The sequence below is a fragment of the Triticum dicoccoides genome, chromosome 7B (assembly GCF_002162155.2).
Source record: "Triticum dicoccoides isolate Atlit2015 ecotype Zavitan chromosome 7B, WEW_v2.0, whole genome shotgun sequence".
NCBI lineage: Eukaryota > Viridiplantae > Streptophyta > Magnoliopsida > Poales > Poaceae > Triticum > Triticum dicoccoides.
In genome coordinates, this window is record NC_041393.1 from 711,669,359 (window position 1) to 711,694,907 (window position 25,549).

Genomic DNA, 25,549 nt, shown 5'->3' on the forward strand with positions numbered 1-25,549 from the left:
GGCAGGGGAGGAGGGCCGGTGCGGAGGGCGGGGACGTTGGCAGGGGAGGAGGGCCGACGCCGGGGAGGGCGGCCGGAGTAGGACGCGGGGGCGGCGGACGGATCGAGGGACGACTGGGATTCGATCTGGTGCGTGTGAGTGTGAGTGAGGGGAGGGGTGGTGCGCGGGCCGGTGCGGGGGGAAGCACAGAGAGGTGGGCTTAGCGGCAGTGCGGGGTAGGCGGCCCAGCGCTATAGCTAAAGCTGCAACAGGGGCCCGAGAGCGTGGCCCACTAGCAGTAGCGCTGGCTGTGAAATGCAGCGCTACTGCTAACGTGCACTTGTAGCGCTTGTGCTGGCCGGCGCTACTGCTAAATAGCAGTAGCGATGGGTATCTAACCAACGCTACTGCTAAATGTCTACCAATAAGCATTTTCCTAGTAGTGCACTGCCCTCATTCTCCCCTCGTCTCCCTTGTACTCGACCAACCTCACCGCCTTCGGGGCTCTCACATCGCCGCCATTCCATGCCCGCGCACGACAGAAGAGAATCCTGAGGTCCTCCTCCGATTCTCCTCTGCATCACTCGCCCGCGGGGCTCTCTGCTCCACCTCGACTGACCGACGCAGACAGTGTTGGCCCGAAACTACAAATAGCTAGCTCTCCCTTTGTACTAATCAGAGGAAGCCTAGCTAAAAACCAGCGGCTGCACACAAGCTGCGCTCACTCTCACTCACGTACAGATGAACTCACACACACCGACGTACTGAGAGGACACACTCACGAGCAGAGGAGGAATACTGGAGTGGCTTGATGCCTTTTCTTAAAATGGAATAGAATGCTTACAACCAAAGGTACATAGCTCCTTTTATAGGCAGCCAAACCGACTATGCCACAACCGGCATTGATAGATACAGTGCATCTAGACTAGTACTACTAGTGTGAACAAGGAAGAAAATTCCTAGCCGCACTGCCATGCATTAAGTGCATCCTTAAATTCTATCCTGACATTACCCTGGCATCTTAGCTAGTAAGGCACGCAACTACAGCTGCTGCAGACCTGCCCATTACTACCTTGCTAAGTAACAGTTGCTGCTGCCGACATGCAACCTTAGTAGACCAAGTTTGACTCAACATTCTCCCCCTCAAACTTGTCGAAGGAGCTTGGTGTAAATGATCCCAACCTTGTCACGCAGATCCTGAAACCGGACACGACCAAGTGACTTGGTCAGGATGTCTGCCTTCTGCTCACCAGTCCGGATGAACTCGACTATCACCGTGCCTTTCTTGACGCAGTCATGTATGAAGTGATAGCGGAGATCGATGTGCTTGCTGCGGTCGTGAAGCATTGGATTCTTGCAGAGGGAAATCGCCGACTTGTTGTCGACGAAGATGAGAGCAGGGGCGGTGACCTGATTTAGCATCTCGCTGAGAAGGCGAGCAAGCCAAATGCCTTGACAGGCCGCTGTAGCTGCCGCGATGTACTCCGCCTTGCACGAAGATACAGCGACAACCTTCTGCCTCAACGATTGCCAGCTGATGGGACTAGTTCCGAGATGGAATAGTATGCCCGAGGTGCTCTTCCGAGAGTCCACGTCACCAGCGTGGTCGGAATCGCTGTACCCGACCAAGCTCTCGCCGTCGCCACGACGATACACGCATCCATGCGTGAGCGTACCCGCGATGTACCGGAGCAGGTGCTTGAAGGCAGCCAGGTGATCGCTTGCCGGAGCTTCCATTAACCTACTCAGGTACCCGACAACAAACGTGATGTCCGGTCGGGTGTGCACGAGGTACCTGAGACTCCCGATGATGCTACGGTAGAGTGTGGCATCCACCGCCTTCTCGGGGCTCTCCTTGCTGAGCTTCAGCCGTGCCTCCATTGGAGCATGCACAGCATAGCAGTCCTTCATGCCTGCTCGCTTGAAGCATCTCTCCCTTGAAGCGTTGAACCTCTTCAGGCTCTGCTCCGGTGATGACCAGGTCGTCGACGTAGATGCCGACGATGAGCAGCGTGTTCGCGGTGCCACGCGAGTACACACCGTGCTCAGAAGCGCTCCGTGAGAACCCAAGGGATGCGAGGCTTGCATCGAGCTTGGCGTTCCACGCCTTGGGGCTTGCCGGAGACCATACAGGAACTTGTGTAGTCGATACACGCCCTGCTCGTGGCCCTTGGCAACGAACCCGGGTGGTTGGGAGACGTACACCTCCTCATTAAGGTCGCCTTTGAGAAACGCCGACTTGACATCCATGTGGTGTACCTCCCACCCGCGGTGAGCAGCCACCGCAAGGATGAGCCTGACGGACTCCAGCCTTGCCACCGGAGCGAAGACTTCCTCGAAGTCCACTCCCTCACGCTGCACGTAGCCCTTGGCGACGAGGCCCACCTTGTGCTTGACAATGGCGCCATGCTCGTCCTTCTTCACCTTGAACACCCACTTGAGCCCGATGGCTCGGTGCCCAGCAGGCAGTGTGGTGAGTGTCCAAGTGGCGTTGTCGTTGATCAACGCCAGCTCGTCCAGCATCGCGTGGCGCCAGCAATCCTCTTGCTCGGCCTCCGCGAACGTGGTCGGCTCCTCGCCGGCCATCAGATGCAGGACCTCATGGTCATCAGCATCCTCATCCTCGGGCTGTTGCGGTGTTGCCGTAGCCTCGCCGAGGAGATCTCCCATGCGCCGAAACCTGTGGGGGCCGCCAACAATGTCATCGGCGTCGAACAACTCAGACCTCGCCATTGGCGGGGTTGTGAACTGCCTCCCGGGACCCACATTGCTTGACGTCATGGTGTCTGGCGACACCTTACCCGGGGACGGTGTTCTCGGGGTTGCTGTTCCCGGATCCACACATCTCGAGCTTCCCGGGGTGGCACTTCCCGGGGTCTTGCTTCCCGGGGTTGTAGAGTACATCGGGTACTCCACAGTGAAGGAGCTGCTTGCCGGGGACCCCCCTGACGTCTCCCAAGTCCATCGCGCATCTTCGTCGAAGATGATGTCGCGCGAGACATGCACACGCTCTGAGACGGGGTCGTACATCTTGTACGCCTTAGAGCCCGTCTCGTAGCCCATGAACACCATTGGGGTGCTCCTGTCGTCGAGCTTCTTCAGCTGTGGGCGCGTTGTCTTGACGTGCCCGACACAGCCAAAGGTACGGAGGAAGCGTACATCGGGCTTCCTCCCATACCACGCCTTGTAAGGCATCTTGCCGTCGACGCTCCTTGTGAAGGAGCGGTTGAGGATGAAGACAGCCGTCAGCACGGCCTCCCCCCAATACGTGCTCGGCACCTGCTTTGCCTTGAGCATGCAGCGTGCCATCCCGAGCACCGTCTGGTTCCTCCGCTCGACGACGCCTTCCTGCTGCAGCGAGTAAGGGGCTGTGAGATGACGTTGCACCCCTTTCTCGTCGCAGTGCTTGTAGAACGTGGCCGACATGAACTTGCCGCCACGGTCCGTGCGCAGCACGCGCAGCTTGTGGCCGCACTCGACCTCTGCTGCCGCTTGCTGCTTGACGATGGCTTGCTCCGCCTCGTCCTTGGAGGCGAGGAGAAGCACCCACATGAACCTGCTGTAGTCGTCGCCGAGCAGCAGGATGTAGCGACGCCCTCCTGGGGTTGCCGGGGTGATTGGGCCGCAGAGGTCCCCGTGAACCAGCTCCAGGGGTTTCTGCGCCCGATAGCGTGCCTTCTCAGGAAAGGGCAGGCCCCGCTGCTTCTCGGCAAGACACGCATCGCACAACTCGTCGGCATGCTCGATGTGAGGTAGCCCATGAACGAGATTGCCTCGCGCCATCTTCCGCAGCCCGTCAAAGTGCTGGTGTCCTAGCCTGGCATGCCAACGCCACGCGTCGGAGACATGACCCATGGCAAGGCACACAGGATGCACGGGTTGAAAGAAGAATTTATAGAGGCGGTTTGGCGAGCGGGTTACCTCGATAAGCAGCCTCTTCTGCTGGTCGCGCACGGTGAGAACACCGCGCCGGATGCCGATGTCGAACCAGCCCTCGTCGAGCTGTCCGACACTCACGACGCTGCTCTTGAGCGCCGGGATGAAGTAGACGTCCGCGAACGCCCTGTGATCACCCCCTTTGTCGGCGAAGACGACGATCCCGCGCCCGTGGATCTCCACCACGGATCCGTCCGCGAACCGCACCTTCCCGGTGATTGAGCAGTCCAGCTCCGCGAACGCGTCGACTGAACCAGTCATGTGGTTCGTGGCGCCGGTGTCGAGGAACCAACCCTCACTTTGCTTGCCTCCTGCAAGCGTGGGTGTGGTCACGGCTCTCTCCTCGTTGAGGAAGACGTAGCCGCACGCACACACCATTGTCGGTGAGCCATCTCCCATCATCACGGTGGACCCCGAACATTTCGGCGTTGGGGTGTGGATGACCTGAGTCTCCGTGTGATCCTGCATGGAGTCGATGGTCGCCAGCATCATGGTCGGTGCATGGTCCGCCATATGCGTCATTGCCGTGCCAACTCGCGCGACCTTGTCGGGTCCCGAGGTTGTCGGGGACGCCGTCGCCAGGGTGTGGCTCCCCCACACCCGGGCCTTCATCGCCTCCCAGTCGACAGGCCCCGAGAACGTTGTTGTCGAGGTGTGGCCTGTCACTGGAGTGATGGTTTCCGTGGACGGGTTCCGTGCCTCCTGCACGGAATGGGTGGTTGTCGAGGTTGTGGTCGCAGGAGACGCTGAGCTCTCCTGCACGGGCTCGACTTTTGCCAGCATCATTGTCGGCCCGCCGTCCACGTCAGCCTGGACGAGGTTTGCCGTTGTCGCGGCTGCCTCGTCGGCTTTCCTCTTGTGGCAATCCCGGATCCAGTGACCCGGCATGTTGCAGTAGCGGCACTTGCCACCGTTGTCAGCGCCTCGCCCTGCCCGGCTTGGCTTGCGACCGCGGTTGCCTCCACCGCTCTGGGTGCGGCCTCCGCCTCTGCCGCGACCTCTGCTTCCCGTGGGGGCGCCTCCCCCGCTGCTGGAAGAGCCGTCGCAGCCGCGCTGCTGAAGCTGCGCATCCCACTGCTCCCTGGTGAGCAGTAGTTCACCGCCAGCATGGTTGTCAGCTTCGTCGCCGCGCTCCTCGACGACCTTCAGCCGCCCTACTAGCTCCTCGATCATCATGATGGAGAGATCCACCAAACTCTCGATGGACTAGGCCAGTTGCTTGTACTGCCTGGGGACGACGCGGAGGAACTTGAGAATCACCATCTTGTTGTCGATGTGATCTCCGAGCGTTGCGAGCTCGTTGACGAGACCTTGCAGCCGCAAGGCGAAGTCGTCAACTTGTTCACCGGCCTTGAACCGGATTTCCTCGTACTGGAGGCACAAGGTCTGGGCCTTCGACTCCCGTACGCGCTCCACGCCGATGCGCAGAGTCTTGATGGTCCCCCATGCTTCCTTGGCCGTCTCCTTGGCGCCAAGGGTGAGACCATCTCCTCTGGGACGGAGCGCAAGATCGCTTCCATCGCCAGCCGGTCCTCCTCGTACTCGACATCGCCGGTTTCCACGGCTTTCCACATATGCCGCGCCTCCATGATGACTTTCATCATGACGGACCAACTGGGATAGTTGGTCCGCGTGAGGAGAGGGAAGGAGGTACTGGACATGCCCACGTCTCGCACGGAGCGTGGTGCACCCAGCTCACCTCCCGGCCTGCCTCGCAGCGCGAGCGCGTCCGCCGCACGGGTTTCCTCAGCCAAGCTCTGCCCGGCGGTCTTAGAGCCGTCGCCGGCGACGCCTTCCTTCGGCATAACCTGAGGCTCTCATACCAATTATTGGCCCGAAACTACAAATAGCTAGCTCTCCCTTTGTACTAATCAGAGGAAGCCTAGCTAAAAACCAGCGGCTGCACACAAGCTGCGCTCACTCTCACTCACGTACAGATGAACTCACACACACCGACGTACTGAGAGGACACACTCACGAGCAGAGGAGAGGAGGAATACTGGAGTGGCTTGATGCCTTTTCGTAAAATGGAATAGAATGCTTACGACCGGAGGTACACAGCTCCTTTTATAGGCAGCCAAACCGACTATGCCACAACCGGCATTGATAGATACAGTGCATCTAGACTAGTACTACTAGTGTGAACAAGGAAGAAAATTCGTAGCCGCACTGCCATGCATTAAGTGCATCCTTAAATTCTATCCTGACATTACCCTGACATCTTAGCTAGTAAGGCACGCAACTACAGCTGCTGCCGACCTGCCCATTACTACCTTGCTAAGTAACAGTTGCTGCTGCCGACATGTGCAACCTTAGTAGACCAAGTTTGACTCAACAGACAGAAGGGAAGCCCTCGTCGGTCATAGGTACTCGACTCCGCCGTCGCAGCGCTGAACCTTCGTCGTCCGGATCCAGCCGCCGCCGCAGCCATGCCGTTCACCCCGCACCCTCGCCCTCGTAAGCGACGCACGCACCCCTCTCCTTCGATTCACGATTTATCCGTGGTCTCACAGATCTGATCTGACTGACCGACCTCCGATTCACGTTGCAGGTGGCCACGGTCTCCGCCGTCGGTGTCGCGGCGTCGTCTAGGGAGCCTCGCGCGGGAGGCAGAGTTGCGAGCGCACATCTGTGCGTCGCCGGCCATGGACCATAAGGATGAGCACTCCGCCCACCCCGACCAGGAGGTCGAGGAGGAGGAGGACGAGGAGGCCAAGCGCGCCGTCGGGCTCGGCCACCAGGTGCCCCTCAAGGACCAGCTCGAGCTCGACAAGGTAATTAACTTCCCAACGCCGATCAATCAGTGATTAATTAGTGATTTGTTTGCTCGTTTCCTTCCATTCCGTTCATTCTGGGAAACTTTCTTCAATGCTGATGCCGATGGAACTGAAATCTGGCATTTATTGGTTGAATTGATTCGTCCATTTGATCCTCGTTTGTTTCTGATGATGATGGTCAATGCAGGATGATGAGAGTTTGAGGAGGTGGAAGGGGCAACTGCTTGGGCAGGTGGACACAGAGCAGCTCAGAGGTTAACATCACACCACTGTTCCCCTCACCCGCCTGATCTCAACTTCGTATCCATCTACCAATTATTTACCTGATTGGCTCTGAAATTGTTTGAGGAACACAGAGACTGCGGAGCCAAAGGTGAAGGTGCTGAACATGAGCATCCTGTCGCCGGATCGGGGCTCAAGTACACCAACACCGTCTGTAAGACTAGAGTAAGAGGTGACACCACACACACACCAACATGATCACCCCTCCTAATGTCGTACTTTATCTGGTTGTTAGATCGTACTTGTACAGAAGTATGATTCTAGATCAAATAAAATGAAGGTTGAATATAGTACTCTTAAATTTGTTAAGTGACATCAATTGTTACTTTTGAATGCCACAGTAAATGATTCTCTGAAAGTTCTTGTGGTACTCTTCAGAAACATTTAAGACGTCAAGAAAAAGATATATAGGACATTTTAGATAACATAATGGCATCCTAACAGACCATATTTACATAAGGAGTGTATTATGTACTGACTTCTGCACCCAGTATAATTAATAACAACGTTTTGATAATTAGTGGTAAGTAATAATCACTGGAGATGTACCTGATCAATATCTGAGTAGAAGGGTAATCTTTTCGGATAGCTCCGAAGAACATCCCATGATTTTTCAACGAGGCCCCACCAGCTGCACTATTACTTGGTGAATACTTTCAAAAAGTATGTCAGAACTTAGGAGAGTGTTAGCAATACGTTACCGATTTTGTGCAGTCTAAAAGTCAGGTTGTTGTTTAGTTTCATATATCCACCCAGGAGCAAATATGGAAGTTGAGACATCATCTTTTTTAAGTAGATCAAGGGCAACATTTGTCTAGCAAAATAGACAGTTGGCAGTTTAATAGAATGCATTTGCATTCGGGCACAATAGTTAGAAAGGCTGATCTACTACATTACTGTAGTATTCAATCAATGTTGTATAGCCAGCAAGTTTTACAACAGTTGAGCATTCAGCATTGGAGTATGCATCTATTTAACACTTAATATGCAGGGCAATTGTTGAGTTACATGATCAACTTGTATATGCAGTCTGTTCTGTTCTGTTCATGTCTGTTAGTTCCATGATCAGGTTTAATTACAAATCTATTCTATTCTGTTCATGTCTGTTAGTTCCATGATCAACTTGTATATGCAGTCCAAGCCTGCTGAAACTTTTCACGTTGGCGTTGCTATGTTTGATGTGGTGGTGCCAAACAAAACTCATATGCTTATGTTGCGCTTACTTTTAATCTTGTGAACATGCTAATTTAGAGGATGTACTGTAGTTCCACTCATTTATTCTGTGTGATGAGGTTACTTTTGTACCGTAGCCACCTTCTTGTTTACTTTGCTGAATCTTGTCTTGTGTACTAATCATGAGTTACTAGCATTTGGCTTCTCTGTGCTAATTAAACCTGATAAGTATGTATACTTCTTTGAGATACAAATTCCACATTGCATGTTTATGAGGTTCAATTTCTACAGGTGTTGCCAAATGAATGTGTCAACGTGTCTCTCCTTAGGGGTTGATTTAAACCGCATATGATCTACTGTATCAATTTTTTGTTGTTCAAACATTGAAATCCTGCTTCATTTTTCAAATATTGAAATGTTGTTGACCCTGTCTTTCTATGCTTAAATGATAAAAATTTCGCAGTTTGCTTGTTCTAACCATTTTGCTTGATAACTTGCAGATGCTGGCCTTCATTCATGTTTTGTCGTGAGGTCCAGGATGAACAAGTTGGGAGAAGCATTGGAGCTAGTTATACTGTGATAGTTGTGTTACCTGATGTGAACATTTTTCTATTGTAAAACTAATGTGAACCATGTTTGATTGTAATAATGTGCCAAGTTTGGCTCTTTTTGATTGTATTCATGATGTGAACCATATTTTTCTGGATTAGTCGTGCTCTGTTTGAAGCATTTTGTTTTCTCCCTGTTCTAATTTAAATATTGTTATTTATTTACTGGAAAATTGAGATCTGAAGAATATAACAGTGACAACTCGGACCCACTTATTAGAACCTGACAACCGGGTCCCATCTCACTAGTGGGCCTATCTTTTGAAAAAAATAAAATAAAAAACTTTGGAGCCAGAAAGGCCATGCCCTAGAAAATAACAAGGCCAAATTGTTGGGCCAGGCCCATGTATCTATAGAAAATTAATAGAAAAGAATACATTAAAAAGGCCAAATTGTTGGGATAGGCCCATGTAGAAAATTGAATTGGACCGGGCTGATTCTTGTGCCACATCAGATTGCCACGTCGGATGCCTATGTGGCCTGGGGAGGCTGCTAGTGACCAAAACAAAATAGTAGGCATATTTTGGTCGTAAACGTCTACGACCTTCTTACAAAGAAGGTCGTTAATTTCAGTTTACGACTGCCAGCTTTTGACCTTCTGTTTTTTGTCACAAAAAGGTCGCAAATGAAAAACAATGATCTTTCAGTGACCAATAGTCAAGGTCACAAGTTGACATATTTCTTGTAGTGCTTCATGTATCATCGACTATAGTCTCCTTCGCTCCCACGTTGTCATCACCCTTGTGCATATCCACGTCAGTCCCGTTAGCCCCCTCAGCCAATAGGGTCTTGTCCTCAAACTCAATCAGAAGGTCAAAAACCTTTCCACGATAAGTCCACTTGACAACCTCAGGCACATACTCAATATCCAAAATACTAGCCAGTATACGAGCAATCCTGTGAGCTCTGGTGAAAGCCATATCCACTCGCTCGGTCTTCCCCACCATGATTCCCAAGCTAGCCACGACCCTAGCATCCTGCATCGGCTTGGAAGGGGCCCCGGAAAAACACAACCACGCTTGAGTAAGTGGCTTGCCCTGAGGCTCCACCTGCTTCCACTCATGGAACTCAAGGATGCAATCTATGCCCGGCACTTTGCACATCCCAAAACTCAGAAGCCTCTGCAGATCCTCCACCAAAGGAAACTCAACCGGAAACATCTTATCCATGAGACTGACAAGCTCCCATTGAAAGTCCCCAGGGGCCAACTCCCGGAGCCTCTGCACAATCTAGGTCTCGGAGACCTCTCCTCTGGTCACCTTGACAATCCCAGTAGTCATGCTCTGGGCCTCATCAGGAACCTCCCTCTCATTAGGAGATTCAAAGAACGTGAGTTCAGCACAATACACTCCATACATCATGAGAGATGGTGCCTGATCTCGCAGAAGTGGGCATTCCGGCCCCCGAATCATGTGCTGGCTTACCACAAGTGTCACATAACACAGCCATGCACTCAGCAATAAAATGACCCTTGTCGGCACAACGATAGCAAAGAATTTTCTCTTTCTTGCGCGCCCACTTGGATGCCCTATCAGCATCAGCCCTGTCCGGCACATCCACGGACACATCACCCATAGTCTCATTCTCTGGTATCTGAACATTAGCGAGAGCCGTCACAACCTCCACAGCCTGACCGGTCAACACCGGCTCCTCCGTAATCCCGCCAGCGGTCGTCTGCTCGACAACCACGGTCGGTGGAGGTTGTCGTGGGCGATACCGACCACCTCGACCGCGATGACCACCACGATGACCGCGGAAACCACCCCGCTGCCGATGACTCGTGCCAGATGCCCCGTCAACAAAACCACCGGTAGGACCCAAAAACGGCCTCTCCGTTGATCCGTCGCTCTGCCAAGCATATCCACGACCTCCACCCATTGATGCGATGTGTAGGTGCCCCCTTGTGAAGGAACTATGGCATGCCATGGGGCTCGATTGGCACATCCCGAGGGTTGAAGCCATGTGCAACTCAGGGCCAGAATGGCTCTTCATTCTCCTCGAGCCTCTGGACGAGACGAAGCATATGGCCCTATTGATGATCATGTGGAGGATTTGGTACGTACGGGCCGAGATCAAACATGAAAAAAGGCCACCTCCAACTGAGTCCTCTCGCCGGTTCTTGCATGGATATATCAGTTCGCTATTGTGCATCCAGCAGTACCCCAACGGTGATGTTGAGCAAGGGAAAATGGTACTCCATACCAACCAGCAAGCCTATAAAGCCACCGTTATGACCAGGAAGGAGCTGAGCTGGGTTGCCCCTGTCCCAGGCTGGACGAAGCTAAATACGGACGGGAGCTTCATCCTGGCCACAGGTATGGCAGGAGGTGGGATGATCCTTCGGGATACTCATGGAGAAATTATTTTTAGTGCTTGTCGTGAAATTCGTACATGCGATAATGCGCTGGGCGCCGAGTTAGTAGCGTGTAGGGAGGGGCTGGAGCTGGCCCTCCATCGGACGGAGATGCCCATCATGGCCGAGCACGATGGCGCAGAGGCGGTGTCGCTGTTCACAACGAAATCAGTGTCGCTCAATGCATCCGCATTTTGGTCACGAAGATCAAGCAGCTGGCCACATCTGAGGATAGGGAGATTTTATTTGCTCTTTGTTGTCGTTCGCAGAATAAGATTAGCCATGAACTTGCCGCATACGGCCATACCACCCCCTGTATTGCGGTGTGGTTGCACTCGGGATTAGATTTCGTTGTAAACTTGACAATGGTTGAGAAGCCTCCTTGAGTAATGAGAACCTCTTTTTCCCTGCAAAAAAAGAAAAAAGAAAAAAAAGACGTGCGAGCTAGATCATTCTCCACCACGAGGTCAACCATCGTTATAGTGGAGGACTGAGGATGGAGGGCAAAGGAAAAAGAGTGGAAGAGGCAGCTGGTGCTCTAGCATACGGGAGAAGCGACAAGGTCCAGTTGCTACTTGCTAGCCAACACATCAAGTGGCGCACTGTGCTCCCGTTGTGTGTATTTGTGTTTTTCCTTTGGCCAAGAATCTGAACGTACTTGATAGCCAAAACACATCAAGTTGGCAGTCTGAAGCAGTGGGAGCAAGTGTTTTTGTTTTTCCTCTGATGAAGATCGTGCGCGTTTGTCGGCACTCTGAAGCAGTGGCAACATGTGTGTGCTTTTTTCCTTTGGCGAAGACCGTGTGCGTGGGTGTTTGCAGTCTGAAGCAGTGGGAACAAGTGTGTTATTTTCTTTTTCGGCGAACACCCTTGCGTAGGTGTTGACAGCAGCAGTGGGCACACATGTGTTTTTTTTTACTTTGGAGAAGACTCTGCACGGATGTCGGCAGCAAGCAGTGTGAACATATGCACGTTTTTGTCCTTTGATAAAGACTATCCGCGGCTGTTGGCGGCCTGATACAGTGGGAATAGCTTTGATTCTACGGGTGAGAGAGAGAGAGATAACATGCTGTCCACGGGCGAACGAGTGGTTGGCAACGGAAGGGTCGGTCAGAAAGATAGGATCAACCGGCAGAACTGATCATTTCCTTATCAGGAACTACAGTCCATTCTTCTTTATCTAGCTGCATGCCAACGAACCTCAGAGGCAGAAATTGAACCTTGAACCTTGAGCTGCACCACCACCGTGTGCGCCTGCGCCTTCGGCTATCAGCTCCTCCGTCGACATCACCGGTGCGTAGTACTTTAACTCTTTCCACCTTGTACGCCCGCCATGCCGCCTGCTCAAGCAGTACCTCGCACCGCCGTCGGACTCCACGGACCTGTTTGAACCAACCATGAATCCAAAACACACACATGTTGCCACTGCTTCAGAGTGCCTAGAATACTATATTCACATGTTTCTACTTCTCATCAGATAGTTTACAACTGCACATATTGGCAGCATAACGATTTTTGCTGCTGTTTGTATGCACGATCGTAGAAGCATGGCTATGCAGATAGAAGAACTCCGGATTGAATCATCGGACTTGAGAAGAATTACCAACAATTCTTCAGACGCCCAGAAAATTGGATGTGGTGGCTATGGAGACGTTTACAAAGTATTAATGATCGGCTTGGTCTTTGTTTTATCATGATCAACACCATATTGGTAATTAGTTTTTTCAAGCAGGCAGACTACAACGGGGAAGAGATAGCAGTGAAGTTGCTTGATGCGACCAAAGGAATTGACGACCAACAATTTATGAAGGAACTCTATAACCACATGGAAGTCAAACATCCAAACATTGTACGGCTGGTGGGGTATTGCAATGAAGAAATCAAGAAATACGTTGAGCAAAAGGTTGGCCCACCTGTTTTTGGTAAACACATATACAAAGTGCTATGCTTTGAATATATGCAGGGTGGAAGCCTCGACAAGTGTCTCTCTGGTAAACTTCACTTCAGTCCTCTTCTTTTCTATGTTTACATAAAAAAGATAGATTCTGTAGTTTCATGTTTGAGTAATTAATATTCCTCTTTGCAGAAAATTCTCTGGGAGATGATTGGTGCACACATTACAAAATAATAAAGGAGACATGTGAAGGTTTACACTATCTTCACAATGGATGGAAACGTCGGATCCTCCACCTGGATCTAAAGCCTGGCAATATATTACTTGACGATTGCATGGAACCGAAGATTGCAGATTTCGGATTGTCAAGGATTTACACTGCAAGCCGCAGCAATATCATAGTTGAGTCAGTTTCAGGAACAACGTGAGTAAACGAATGCTTCATTAATTTTTGGATTATTTTCATTCTCATGTAACCAAACAGATGGTTACACTGATTATGCCATGCATTAATATTTTTTGGTATCATGCAGGAAGTACATGCCACCTGAATTAATACATGGGAATGAGATATCAGAGAAGACTGATACCTACGGCTTAGGTGTTACAATCATAGATGTAATTAGGGGATCTGTTGGTTTTGAACTTTATCACGAGCTGGAGGCCACAAGATTTGTTGAAAATGTACGAACAAATTATATGTCTATGTCACCAGCATGCATCTTTTATTTAATGCTTACACATGTACATTGTAATGATCATCATATCGATCGATAATTCTCCATCTGATGGCGTCGCTGATAAACATTTTGCCTATTGATTTTACAGGTACGTACATATTGGGGACAGAGAGATGGTACAGCACATTTAGATCAAGTAGAGGAATGCACCAAGATTGCAATACGATGTGTGCATCATGACAGAAGGAATAGGGCCCACGATAAAGGAGATTGTTGCGGATTTGAATGCTACGGAAACTCGGATTTTGGCCGAGGTCGATCGCTGACAATATATAGAAACAGCATTTACTTGACCTAGTCCAAATCTTTGACGGCTTATTAATTAATTTCTGCCTACCTCTTATATTCTTGTGTATATGTCAGGGTCCCCGTGCCTTAACAATCAGTTCCTCACGCGGGAAGCTCAACTCCCTCCATGTTCCAGACAAGCTTTCTAGTTCCACTTCAGGTATACAAGGACATCCAATAAACTCTGATCATCAAGAACATGCATGCTACAATTTTTTTTTGGGTATGTTTGAATGAATTAGCCTTATCGGTTTGCAGGAAGGGGGCCATTGGACGTGGTGATTGTGTATGCCTTTGACTGCTATCTGCATACCCCAGCCTGGTACACGATGAATGATTGGGTTTTTTGGTTGGCGCAAGAGAAGCTCACCCACTTTGTTGACAGCTGTCTTGGTTACGCATATCAGGCATGAAGTTAGTTGACTCAGCCGACACAAAGGCACGTGGCTACACAGACTACGACCGCAGGAGCACCAAAAGGAAAACCATGGCATCAGGCCTCGAAGAGGCGCATAACATAATCAGCAACCGCGGGCACCACAACAGCATCATATTGTTCTTCTCTGATGGATTGGTAAACAAGGAATACTTCTTTCATGGGAACGAGAACTTCATCTCCCAAGTACCTATCCACACATTTACTCTTGGCGGGAACGCATATAACCATGTATGTGTTGAATCAGAGTTGATATGGTCTAAACTATGATGAGCTTATGAATAAGTTTAATTTATTCTAATACCCCAATTCCAGAAAGGCCAAATGTGTCAACAGCCTTCTCGAGGCTATTGGACAAACTCCTTGGCGACGCCTCGAAGGATGACGGGAAGCCTCCTAGTACCTTTTCAGGTATATATAGCATCCATTCTGATTCAATTTCACGACTGAACATCAAGATCAACCATAGTAAGATGTGTGAATGACCAATTGTCCATACTAATTTCCAGGAAGGGGTCCATTAGACGTGGTGATTGTGTTTGCCTTTGATCGCACTAATTCAACGGCCCAAACACGGTACACGGTGGCTCATGGGGTCTTTTGGTTGTTGCAAGAGAAGCTCACCCGTTTTGTTGACAGTTGCCTTGGTTATATATATGTCATGTCAAACCCTAATACATACACATACACGTCGGACATGAAATTAGTTGACTCGGATGAGAAAAAGGATGCTCCCTACACGGTGTTCAATGAGAGCACGAGCACCTGCACGGAAAACATGGCATCAGGCCTCGCCGAGGCGCATAATATGATCAAAAACCATGGGCACCACAATGGTATCATCTTCTTGTTCTCCGATGGATTGATAAACAAGGGAGACTTCTTTGATGGAACCGACAACTACGTCTCCGAAGTGCCTGTCCACACGTTTACTCTTGGCGGGGACGCGTATAACCATGCATGTATCAAATAAGAGCTACTCTAATCAGAATTATTGTTTATCAGTTAACTCAACCTATCTCTATGTCTCGTGAATATGCTAGGGTCTCCAAGCCATTTCGGCAAATTCTCCTGGTGGGACGTTCAACTCCATTCCAGTTCCAGAGAAACCGCTTCTATCAGAGCCCTTCTCAACACTACTGGATGGCCTCCTCAGCCGCACCGGCACCATTGAGGACTGAAATTATCAATAGTATGCTCCATTTGCTTAGTTATTGTCACTTACACACGTACTCCGTTTCCAACGCCTTTGTTAATTTCCTATGCCAATTGACATATAGACTCTAATAAGAGAGTTCTACCAATTGCATGGATGCACACTTCTATCTCTCGTTTGGCGCTGTTAACGTAAACATAGTCGGCATTAAATTATGTTGTAAACCTAAAGGGAATTACTACCGGAATAAGGTAATATGCCACGGCTTTTTGTCGGGACCATCTTCATATCTCCGGATAAGCCGATGGCCAACGAAAAGCCGTGGGCATATCTTGACCTACGGCAATGGCCGGACGCCGACTTCCACTGGTCCTCTCCGGCTCCATTAATTGCGTCTGAAGTTCTTCTGTTGGCTCCTCACAATGGCGCGAGTTCATACGCGGGACGTCCTCCTGCGAAAGATTATCGTCACAGCGGCCGACGCGGGGGTGCCCCTGCTGCCCCGCCGTGCTGGATACTGCCGGCCACCTCATCTTTGGGTGCCCCTTCACGGTGCACTTCTGGGCAAGTCTGAGGTCGTCGTCGGTCGGGGCTTCAGTCGCCTCCCTCCACAGGTTCGACGCCTCCCCTACGGTGGCGGGGCTCACCATGCTCCTTCGTATTGCTCTATTGCTGCCTTATGTGGAAGAGGCGGAACGAAGTTGTGTTCAGGGGCTACTCGCCGTCCCTGGCAGCTACTCTCAAATGTTGTCAGGACGGCGCTAGCCTTTGGCATGTTCGATTCAAGAGTAGCCAGCGTTCGCACATCGATACCTCGCTGGCTGTGCTCGCGAATCCCTGATCGCGCGAGTGTGTGTGTTGTAGTCTAGACCCCTCTCTTCTGCCTCCGGGGCATCTATGTAGTCTAAAACTCTTGTTGTATTGCCCAGAAGTGCACCGTGAAGGGGCACCCAAAGATGAGGTGGCCGGCAGTATCCAGCACGGCGGGGCAGCAGGGGCACCCCCGCGTCGGCCGCTGTGACGATAATCTTTCGCAGGAGGACGTCCCGCGTATGAACTCGCGCCATTGTGAGGAGCCAACAGAAGAACTTCAGACGCAATTAATGGAGCCGAAGAGGACCAGTGGAAGTCGGCGTCCGGCCGTCGGTCGGGGCTTCAGTCGCCTCCCTCCACAGGTTCGACGCCTCCCCTACGGTGGCGGGGCTCACCATGCTCCTTCGTATTGCTCTATTGCTGCCTTATGTGGAAGAGGCGGAACGAAGTTGTGTTCAGGGGCTACTCGCCGTCCCTGGCAGCTACTCTCAAATGTTGTCAGGACGGCGCTAGCCTTTGGCATGTTCGATTCAAGAGTAGCCAGCGTTCGCACATCGATACCTCGCTGGCTGTGCTCGCGAATCCCTGATCGCGCGAGTGTGTGTGTTGTAGTCTAGACCCCTCTCTTCTGCCTCCGGGGCATCTATGTAGTCTAAAACTCTTGTTGTATTGGGCGTCGCTAGCCCCTGAGCTGAAAATGCAATAAAGATTCAGGTGGGGATGCTCCCCCTCCCCCGATGAACTTTCAAAAAAAACTTAATTAACATGGTCTCAAACAAAGAAGTTCTCAACATGAGAAAGTTCCATATCGTCAAAAAATGTTCTGCATGAATTGTCTCACTTCATCAAAACGGTCGATTTAGATATAAAAACCATTTTAGTCCAAGGTCGTATGAAAAAGTTAAGTCATCGGAGTGCGTCCGTACCATGAGCCAATAGGTGGCGCGCCCCATCAGACACCCATAAGGCTGATGTCTAATGGGTAGCGCGCACCATTGATTGTCTATTTTGCGTGAGCGATCGGCCATCAATATGACTTCAAATTGAAAAATGTTTAAACATGGAAGTTATTCGTCTCGTCGAAACGGTTAAAATTGCTTTTGGGCTCAGTTCAATTCGAGGTCGTTTATGGCCTCAAAAGTGACCCGCAAGGCACAGCCAACTTTTAAACCGAACAGTTTTGGAAAGTTCGGATTCCTAGTTGGACCCAAACTAGGGTTTTGAAAGTGAATCCAAACCTTTTCATAAACGGGAAGTGCAGACGCTTCTTACATACACAAGGGGTGATGGTGGATTGAAACAAGAATACACAATCACAAAACAACTCTACTGCTTTTCATCTACGTTTATCTCTCCCTCGTTTTTTGCTTCCTCGTTTTTCGTTGTTCTTCATGTTGGAACAATTGCGCCCTCGTAATTGTCCATGAAACAACGATGCAATTGCGCCCTGAGTTTAATATATTCTAGGGGGCACCAACCATGAAACAAGTGTTTGACGATTAGTGTTAGAGATGGCCTTCGAGCATCTCTAGCAGATCTGGTGTATCCATGCCCTGTAAAATCATTTTAGGGTATACCGTGAAACATCTTTTAGGAGTTTTTAGGGTATGATATGTGAGAGGCCACAACAGATCCCATAATATTTTTGGCAAAATAGCAAGCCCCCTGGACTCAAAATAAAGATTGCAATTGGGACTGTTGTTCCGGTCGAGCTCCTACTCGTGCAAGAACCTCCATGGGCAGGGAGCTGGTAGCTCTGCCACTCACCGCCGGCCCATGGCCGCCACCGCCCATGCATAGTCTCCTCTCCAGCTTGCGGTAGCATCAACAGCTCATGACACTCGCGCCGCCGCAATTCATGATAGCAGCAGCTCGCGGCTCGAGCAGCGGCGGCTGGAAGTCCGTGGCGGGAGCTAAAAATTCCCTCCCGCCAACCGTTTTGTGTTTTGTAGGTCCTTGTAAAAAGAGGGAGGGGTCCTGAGATATATAGGAATTGGCATGAACTATGCATGATCCCGTAAAAAAGTGGACGAACGATTTTACATGATCTGTTTGGGGCGAAAAATTGGCCGCCATCCGGAATCTGCTAGAGATGCTCTCAGAAACTTCTGGTGTGGGAAACAAGTCCATAAAAGGTTGAAAAAACTCTTCCAAACCAAAGGAGGCTAAATATATTCTAGGAGCTTGTGTCCTTGAAACATGTGTTTGAGGGTTAGTGTTAGAGATGACCTTAGAAACTTCTGGTGTGGGGGTGGGGGGGACAAGTCCATAAAAGCTTGAGAGAAATCCTTCCATAACAAAGGGGGCTTAATATACTCTTGGAGTCTACGACCTTAAAATATGTGTTTGATGGTCAGTGTTAGAGATGACCTTACAAACATCTGATGGTGGTGGGCTGGGGGTACAAGTCCATAGAAAGCTGAGAGAATTCCTCCAAACTAAAGAAGGCTCCGACCTTGAAATATGTGTTTGAGGGTCAGTGTTAGAAATAACCTTAGAATCTTCTGGTAGGGGGGAACAAGTCCATAAAAGGCTGAGAGAATTCCTCCAGACCAAAGAAGTCCTAATGTATTCTCCGATCCTCCGACCTTGCAAGAGCATGCGGTGATTGATTAAGTGCATCTCTAGCAGATCCCGCAAACCGAACCATCTGGTAAAATAACCGCCGGTATGTGGAATAGATCACGTAAACTCATCCATAATAGATCCCCCAAAATCATTCGCCCTGGAAAAAAGATTGTGGGATCCCAAATCCACAAGCCTACTTCCTCTATATCTATGGGATTTCTGTTGGGAACCGTAGTAATTCAAAAAAATTCCTACAATCATGCAAGATCTATCTAGGAGATGCATAGCAACAAGAGGGGAGAGTATGTCCACGTACCCTCATAGACCGAAAGCAGAAGCATTATGTTAACATTGTTGATGTAGTCGAACGTCTTCGCTATCCAACCGATCCAAGTACCAAACGTATGGCACCTCCGCGTTCAGCACACGTGCAGCTCGATGACTTCCCTCGTGATCTTGATCAGTTGAGGACGAGGGAGAGTTCCGTCAGCACGACGGCAAGTCGACGGTGATGATGAAGTTATCGGTGCATGGCTTTGCCTAAGCACTATGAAGATATGACCAAGGTGTAAACTATGGAGGGGGGCACCGCACACGGCTAAGAGATTGTCTGTTGTGCCTTTGGGGTGCCCCCTGCCCCCGTATATAAAGGAGGGAGGAGGAGGCCGGCCACCAGGGGCGCGCCAAGGGAGAAGGGAGTCCTACTAGGACTCCTCTCCTAGTAGGATTCAGCCCCCCTTCTTTTTTTCCTTCTTACGGAGGTGGAAAGGGGAAAGGAGAGGGAGTAGGAGAAGGAAGGGGGTGGCGCCCCCTTTCCCTAGTCCAATTTGGCCTCCTCCCTTGTGGGGGGGGGGGGGCACACCAGGCCCTTGTGGGCTGGTTAGCCCTCCCTCCCATGGCCCATATCTTTCACCGGGGGTTTCCGGTAACCCCTCCCGTACTCCGGTTTTTACCCGATATACTCTGGAACCCTTCCGATGTCTGAATACCACCTTCCAATATCTCAATCTTTACTCTCGACCATTTCGAGACTCCTCGTCATGTCCGTGATCTCATCCGGGACTCCGAACAAACTTCGGTCACCAAAACACATAACTCATAATACAAATTGTCATGGAATGTTAAGCGTGCGAACCCTACGGGTTCGAGAACTATGTAGACATGATCGAGACACATATCCGATCAATAACCAATAGCGGAACCTGGATGCTCATATTGGTTCCTACATATTCTACAAAGATCTTTATCGGTCAAACCGCATAACAACATACGTTGTTTCCTTTGCCATCGGTATATTACTTGCCCGAGATTCGATCATCGGTATCTTCATACCTAGTTCATTCTAGTTACCGGCAAGTCTCTTTAGTCGTTCCGTAATGCATCATCCCGTAACTAACTCATTAGTCACATTGTTTGCAAGGCTTATGGTGATGAGCATTACCGAGATGGTCCAGAGATACCTCTCCGATATACGGAGTGACAAATCATAATCTCGATCTATACCAACTCAACAAACACCTTTGGAGATACCTGCAGAGCATCTTTATAATCACCCAGTTACGTTGTGACATTTGATAGCACACAAGGTATTCCTCCGGTATTCGGGAGTTGCATAATCTCATAGTCAGAGGAACATGTATAAGTCATGAAGAAAGCAATAGAAATAAACTTAACGATCATTATGCTAAGCTAACGGATGGGTCTTGTCCATTACATCATTCTCTAATGATGTGATCCCGGTCATCAAATGACAACACATGTCTATGGCCAGGAAACATAACCATCTTTGATTAACGAGCTAGTTAAGTAGAGGCATACTAGGGACAATTTGTTTTGTCTATATATTCACACATGTATCAATTTTCCGGTTAATACAACTAGACATGCACGTGGATTTTGTTTCCATGGGAATTTGGATGTGGGCTTTTTTTGCATGGTCCTAAAGATATATTTTACATTTTTTTTTTGCCAGGAGGAGGAACGTGCTTTTTTTGTAACCGGGATGTGGGGGTTTGTTTTTGGGAGATCCTAGGACGTGGGACATGAGGACTCTATTGTTGACGTGGGAGTTTTTCTTTTCTTTACATGATGGACCATGGAGTTTAATCCCGTTTTTTAGATGCTACTAGTCGTCAACCCGTGCAAATGCACGGGCTAGTGCATATAATACTTTACAGAAATTAATGTGTCAAGCGATACACCTGAAAGGCTAATGCAAGTCAAATTAAATATTGTTGAGGCCCAACATTCAAATACAAATTATGAAAACAAATTGCTCTGTCACATAATTTTTGGCTTGTTTGGAATTGACTACGAAATATTACGTATAGTACAGAAAATTTAGTTAGCTCAATAATTTAGTAGTATATTTACCGATGTGACTTTGTAATAGAGATGAGAAGGTATTTCTTTTAATGCCCAGACCTTATCAGAATCTTATTGGAACTACCCTTCCACATGGGAGCAAACAATATGATGGCATGATGAGATGATTTAACTAACCGATGGTATTTAGTTTGACTCATGAATTGCCACATGCCCTTCTGAGGTTACTATGGTACCAAATATGCAACCCCATGCGACACAATTAAATTTGGCTTATGAATCACAATGCTGACCTTTTAGAGTTTACTGCGAGTTCTTAGTTCCATCAGTGTAAAGCATATTATTCATATAATCTGTTAATGGCTTCTTCTACTCTCTCAATTCCAATCACGCCTCTAGTCAATCATGTCCTGCTGTCATTTCCCATATTGAAAGGTAAAAAAATCAAAGACCGTATCCTTTGTTGTATGAGAGATATTATTTGGGCATCACATCTTTGTAATGTGATGCATACACACATACCACACTGTATGCACCTATCAAATTTGGCATATTAAAAGAAGGGTCATATCATCAAAATTCACAATGTTTTAATGGCATCACGTGTAGAAACTTTATCACTCTGTATCATGTTATAGTCATGGTCGTACCTAAAGGTGGTCACGTCATCTCCCTTTTTCTTGTAGCATTGCCAAAAGTTTCTTAGCCCTTTATCTTTACCGAGGTCTGCACAATGCATATTTACCTGGTGTGTTCAGCGAGCCTGCTAAAATTGGATAAGAGTTTGCGGTAGTCAAATGGTGCTGCTGTAGGCGTGGTGGTTAATAAGGGCTCGTGGAAGCAGGCGTTCTCGTTGGCGCGTTTCTCCATCTGCCAAGTGGGGATATCCAGGTACGTGAATTTTGCTCTAGGTTAGAAATTAGAATCCACCGGCAAGAAAATATGGAAAACTGACTGGATTGTAGTTAACTGAGAGAACTGTATATAGATCAGATAGATATCGAATTATTATCATCACTATAGGCAAAGAAAGTGAATCGCCTATTTTGATGGCCAAAGAAGCATCTCACGTTCAGGCCATGGTTGTCATTCAAATTACAGTAGGCGTATTGACCCCCACCTTGTTGTCAAAATTTTCGGGAACCTCAATGAACACGCTGCTTTCATACAATCTTCTAATGTAAGTGACACATGTGCATGGCTTTTCGCTCGATCTTAAGTTCATATTGGAACAACAGATTAGCTAGCATGCAACCATGTGACCACGGCCATGCAGTCTGCACACGTAGATCCAACATATAATATGCAGCAAAATTGAAGTTCGATTAAGCAGATCAAGTTTGTACTGATTCCAAAAGATTCATGTGTATGGATGAACATGGAACCAAGGTAATGTACCTGTTTTATAATGATCGGAAGTAACAGCACAGAAGACATATATAAAGATTGGTTCATTAATTATGTTATTAATGATGGACACAGATATATATGCATCAACCTTTGTTGTAGTCGCCAACCCATGAACATGCATGGGTTAGAGGTCCACTTTTTATCAGTCCAGAGAAACAAATGCATCCAAATAATATTTTGACAACATATCCTAAATTTTGTTCTAAATAAATTTGAGACTTGAATCTACATGATATTGAGACAATATGTAACCACTATATATAAAGGGGACATGTTTCTAACTGCCATTTAGTGAAACTTGTACATTTGTAAACAGGGGTTTATTTGATAAAATTTGCTGCTACATGTCCAGATAGGAGCAGACGGTTTTTCTACACGTTTAGATATGCTAAAACCACACCCTTTTATAATCTGAACAATTAAGGGTGCAGATTTTTGTATCCCATACCCACTATCTCCAGAACTACACACACCTGAAGCCGTATCTGATTGCTTCAAAAATAATTATTTGATTGAGTCATAGCCATTGCCACGTGGCTTAGTTCATAACCAAATGAGACAGTTTTTGATCATAAACATGGACGAATTCCTTCACAGTGTGATGGCGTTGGCACTGACATTGACCCAGCAAACCACTCTTATCATGCCATGCCGCACGACACATTAGGGTCGCTCTATCTGGACTCCGTCTTACCACTACAACAGCTATGTAGTGGATTGGGCTGTGATGGCACACCGTGGCCACAAACATGTCGTCGAACGCTTTGATATATAGTACACCAACAGAAACAAAAGTGATGCATGCTATACATTACCGGTTTCATTCAAAAATAGCTACAGGTACTGAACAGTTCATCTATTGGGGGTGAGTACCTCTGGTGATTGGCAATCATATCAATAGACATAGGCGATGTCGCTGGACTATGATCTCCTCGGTGGTGCCATGCATCTTTGTATTCACTGGGAAAATCAGGAAAAGACCATCAGATTTGACGACAGTAGTTATAAAGACATTATAAAGAGAGAAGGAACATGATTGGAGTTGTCTGGTAGAGGTTGCGAGCTGCAACTCACATGGCACCAACACACATGCTCGTTACGTGCACATAGCCAAGCTGACTTCCCAAGCAGGTTGATTGATTCCGGATAGATGTGTTACAGTATACGTATGTACGCAAAACTGTTCAGGACAGAGATGGATTTCTTCCAGCAGCTATCACATGCACTGATGTACATGATACATAATTGATGGCATCAGGTTCTTGATCACACTGGCCTTGAGCTTCGTCCTTTGAACGGCGATGAATCCTCCCGATACGATTATGCGCAGAGCTCGACTTGAATATACACGCACACAACTTCCTGACTGAGCATGCACTTGATTAAGCTTTAAGGCCTGAAATACAACCCAATAGGTCCCATTGGAGGCTGGAAGAGAGAAGAGGTGGAAGAGAATACGCAGCCCACGGCGGTAGCGGCTGCGTACATAAGGAAGATAGAGGTTGGGGAGAGATCGCTTTTTTTTTAACCTTCAATTGTATACTGCAGATAAAGGAATTTGGGCCTTTTCGGCATGTCTTGGCCCAGGAATTTACAACTTGATCTACACCAATACAGAGTGCTCTCGATCAGAGAAATAGGCAGCAGCCACGAGATGGGAAACAACCATGCGGGCGAGGGGGCACAGGAGGGAGATACACACGATCATCTTTTAGACGTCGCTGCCATGCATGTATGACGCAACCATAGATGGATTATTTTTCTTTAGATGTGGTGATATGGAAAGATCGGGGGAAGGTTTTGTGTTTTCTAGGGTCAAAATATGAAGAGAAGGTCGGTCCTCTAGGCCAATAGTTCGGTCTAAACACGTTTGCCACTCAAAATCAACATATGTGCATGGATAACTCAAAGTCAGGATTGGACGGCTGGCCTTATAAAATATTAGACGTTTCTCTAATCTACATTATAAACGTGTAGATGCCTCTTAGAACCAGAATCATGGAAATATCAATGTACATTACATTGCGTATTTTACTAAATGGCTGAAAAAAGGCTGGTTAATCTAAACCGTTATAATTCGCTCCCACCAGATTAACGGCTCTTAATTACTAATTTACGTGGTAATTTCTTGGAAGTGCCAAATTAGTATAGGTATAGATAGATAGATAGATAGATAGATAGATAGATAGGGCGTGGGAGTAGAGGACACTATTATGGACTTGTGTGAATTTTATCCCTTACGTACTCTTTTAGGGTGTACATGAGTATTTTTTTCGTGTGTGTTTGTTCCTTTACGTGCGTTGCACCTTCTTTTTAATTAGGTAGGGTCTTTTAATACAAAATAGATCTTGACCACTAAATTTAAAATCTAATGGCTGAATTAATCTTAATGATGTGGATTAACGGGGAGACACCACTACTAGGAAAATGCTTATAGGTAGACATTTAGCAGTAGCGTTGGTTATATACCCCACGTTACTGCTACTTAGCAGGAGCGCCGGCCAGAACCAGCGCTGCAAGCCCACGTTAGCAGTAGCGCGTGTTTACCAGGCCAGCGCTGCTGTTAGTGGGCCACGCACTCGGCCCATTGTTGCAGCTTTAGCTATAGCCCTGGGCCTCCTTCCCCACGCTGCTGCTAAGCCCACCTCTACTTCCTCCCTCTGGCCCACGCACGCTCTCTCACTCAATCTCACACTCACACGCTCACACTCACGCGCCCCTCAATCCCCCGCTCCGGCCGCCGCCCCCGTGTCCTACGTCGGCCGCCTCTCCCGCGCGGGCCCTCCTCCCCCGTCGGCCGCCCTTCCCCGC

At 48.6% G+C, this 25,549-nt stretch overlaps 2 protein-coding genes across 3 annotated transcripts; both read left to right on the plus strand.

The window, feature by feature from the left end:
- The first annotated feature begins 6,003 nt into the window (after positions 1-6,003).
- LOC119340515 lies at positions 6,004-8,864 on the plus strand. 2 transcript variants are annotated; one of them, XM_037612434.1, is made up of 5 exons: positions 6,004-6,372; positions 6,467-6,689; positions 6,880-6,946; positions 7,049-7,139; positions 8,648-8,864. In XM_037612434.1, the coding sequence occupies exons 1-5, from the start codon at positions 6,218-6,220 to the stop codon at positions 8,763-8,765; spliced, it is 654 nt and encodes a 217-aa protein (XP_037468331.1). In that variant the 5' UTR covers positions 6,004-6,217; the 3' UTR covers positions 8,766-8,864. The 2 variants fall into 2 exon arrangements, with proteins under 2 accessions (XP_037468331.1, XP_037468332.1); XM_037612435.1 differs by having other exon boundaries at positions 7,049-7,146; positions 8,648-8,757.
- A 3,379-nt stretch (positions 8,865-12,243) lies between these two features.
- On the plus strand, positions 12,244-14,564 carry LOC119339742 (G-type lectin S-receptor-like serine/threonine-protein kinase At1g61500). Its single transcript, XM_037611682.1, has 8 exons — positions 12,244-12,769; positions 12,841-13,099; positions 13,195-13,426; positions 13,536-13,686; positions 13,831-13,996; positions 14,106-14,190; positions 14,289-14,352; positions 14,438-14,564. The coding sequence occupies exons 1-6, from the start codon at positions 12,638-12,640 to the stop codon at positions 14,177-14,179; spliced, it is 1,014 nt and encodes a 337-aa protein (XP_037467579.1). The 5' UTR covers positions 12,244-12,637; the 3' UTR covers positions 14,180-14,190; positions 14,289-14,352; positions 14,438-14,564.
- The last annotated feature ends 10,985 nt before the right edge of the window (positions 14,565-25,549 follow it).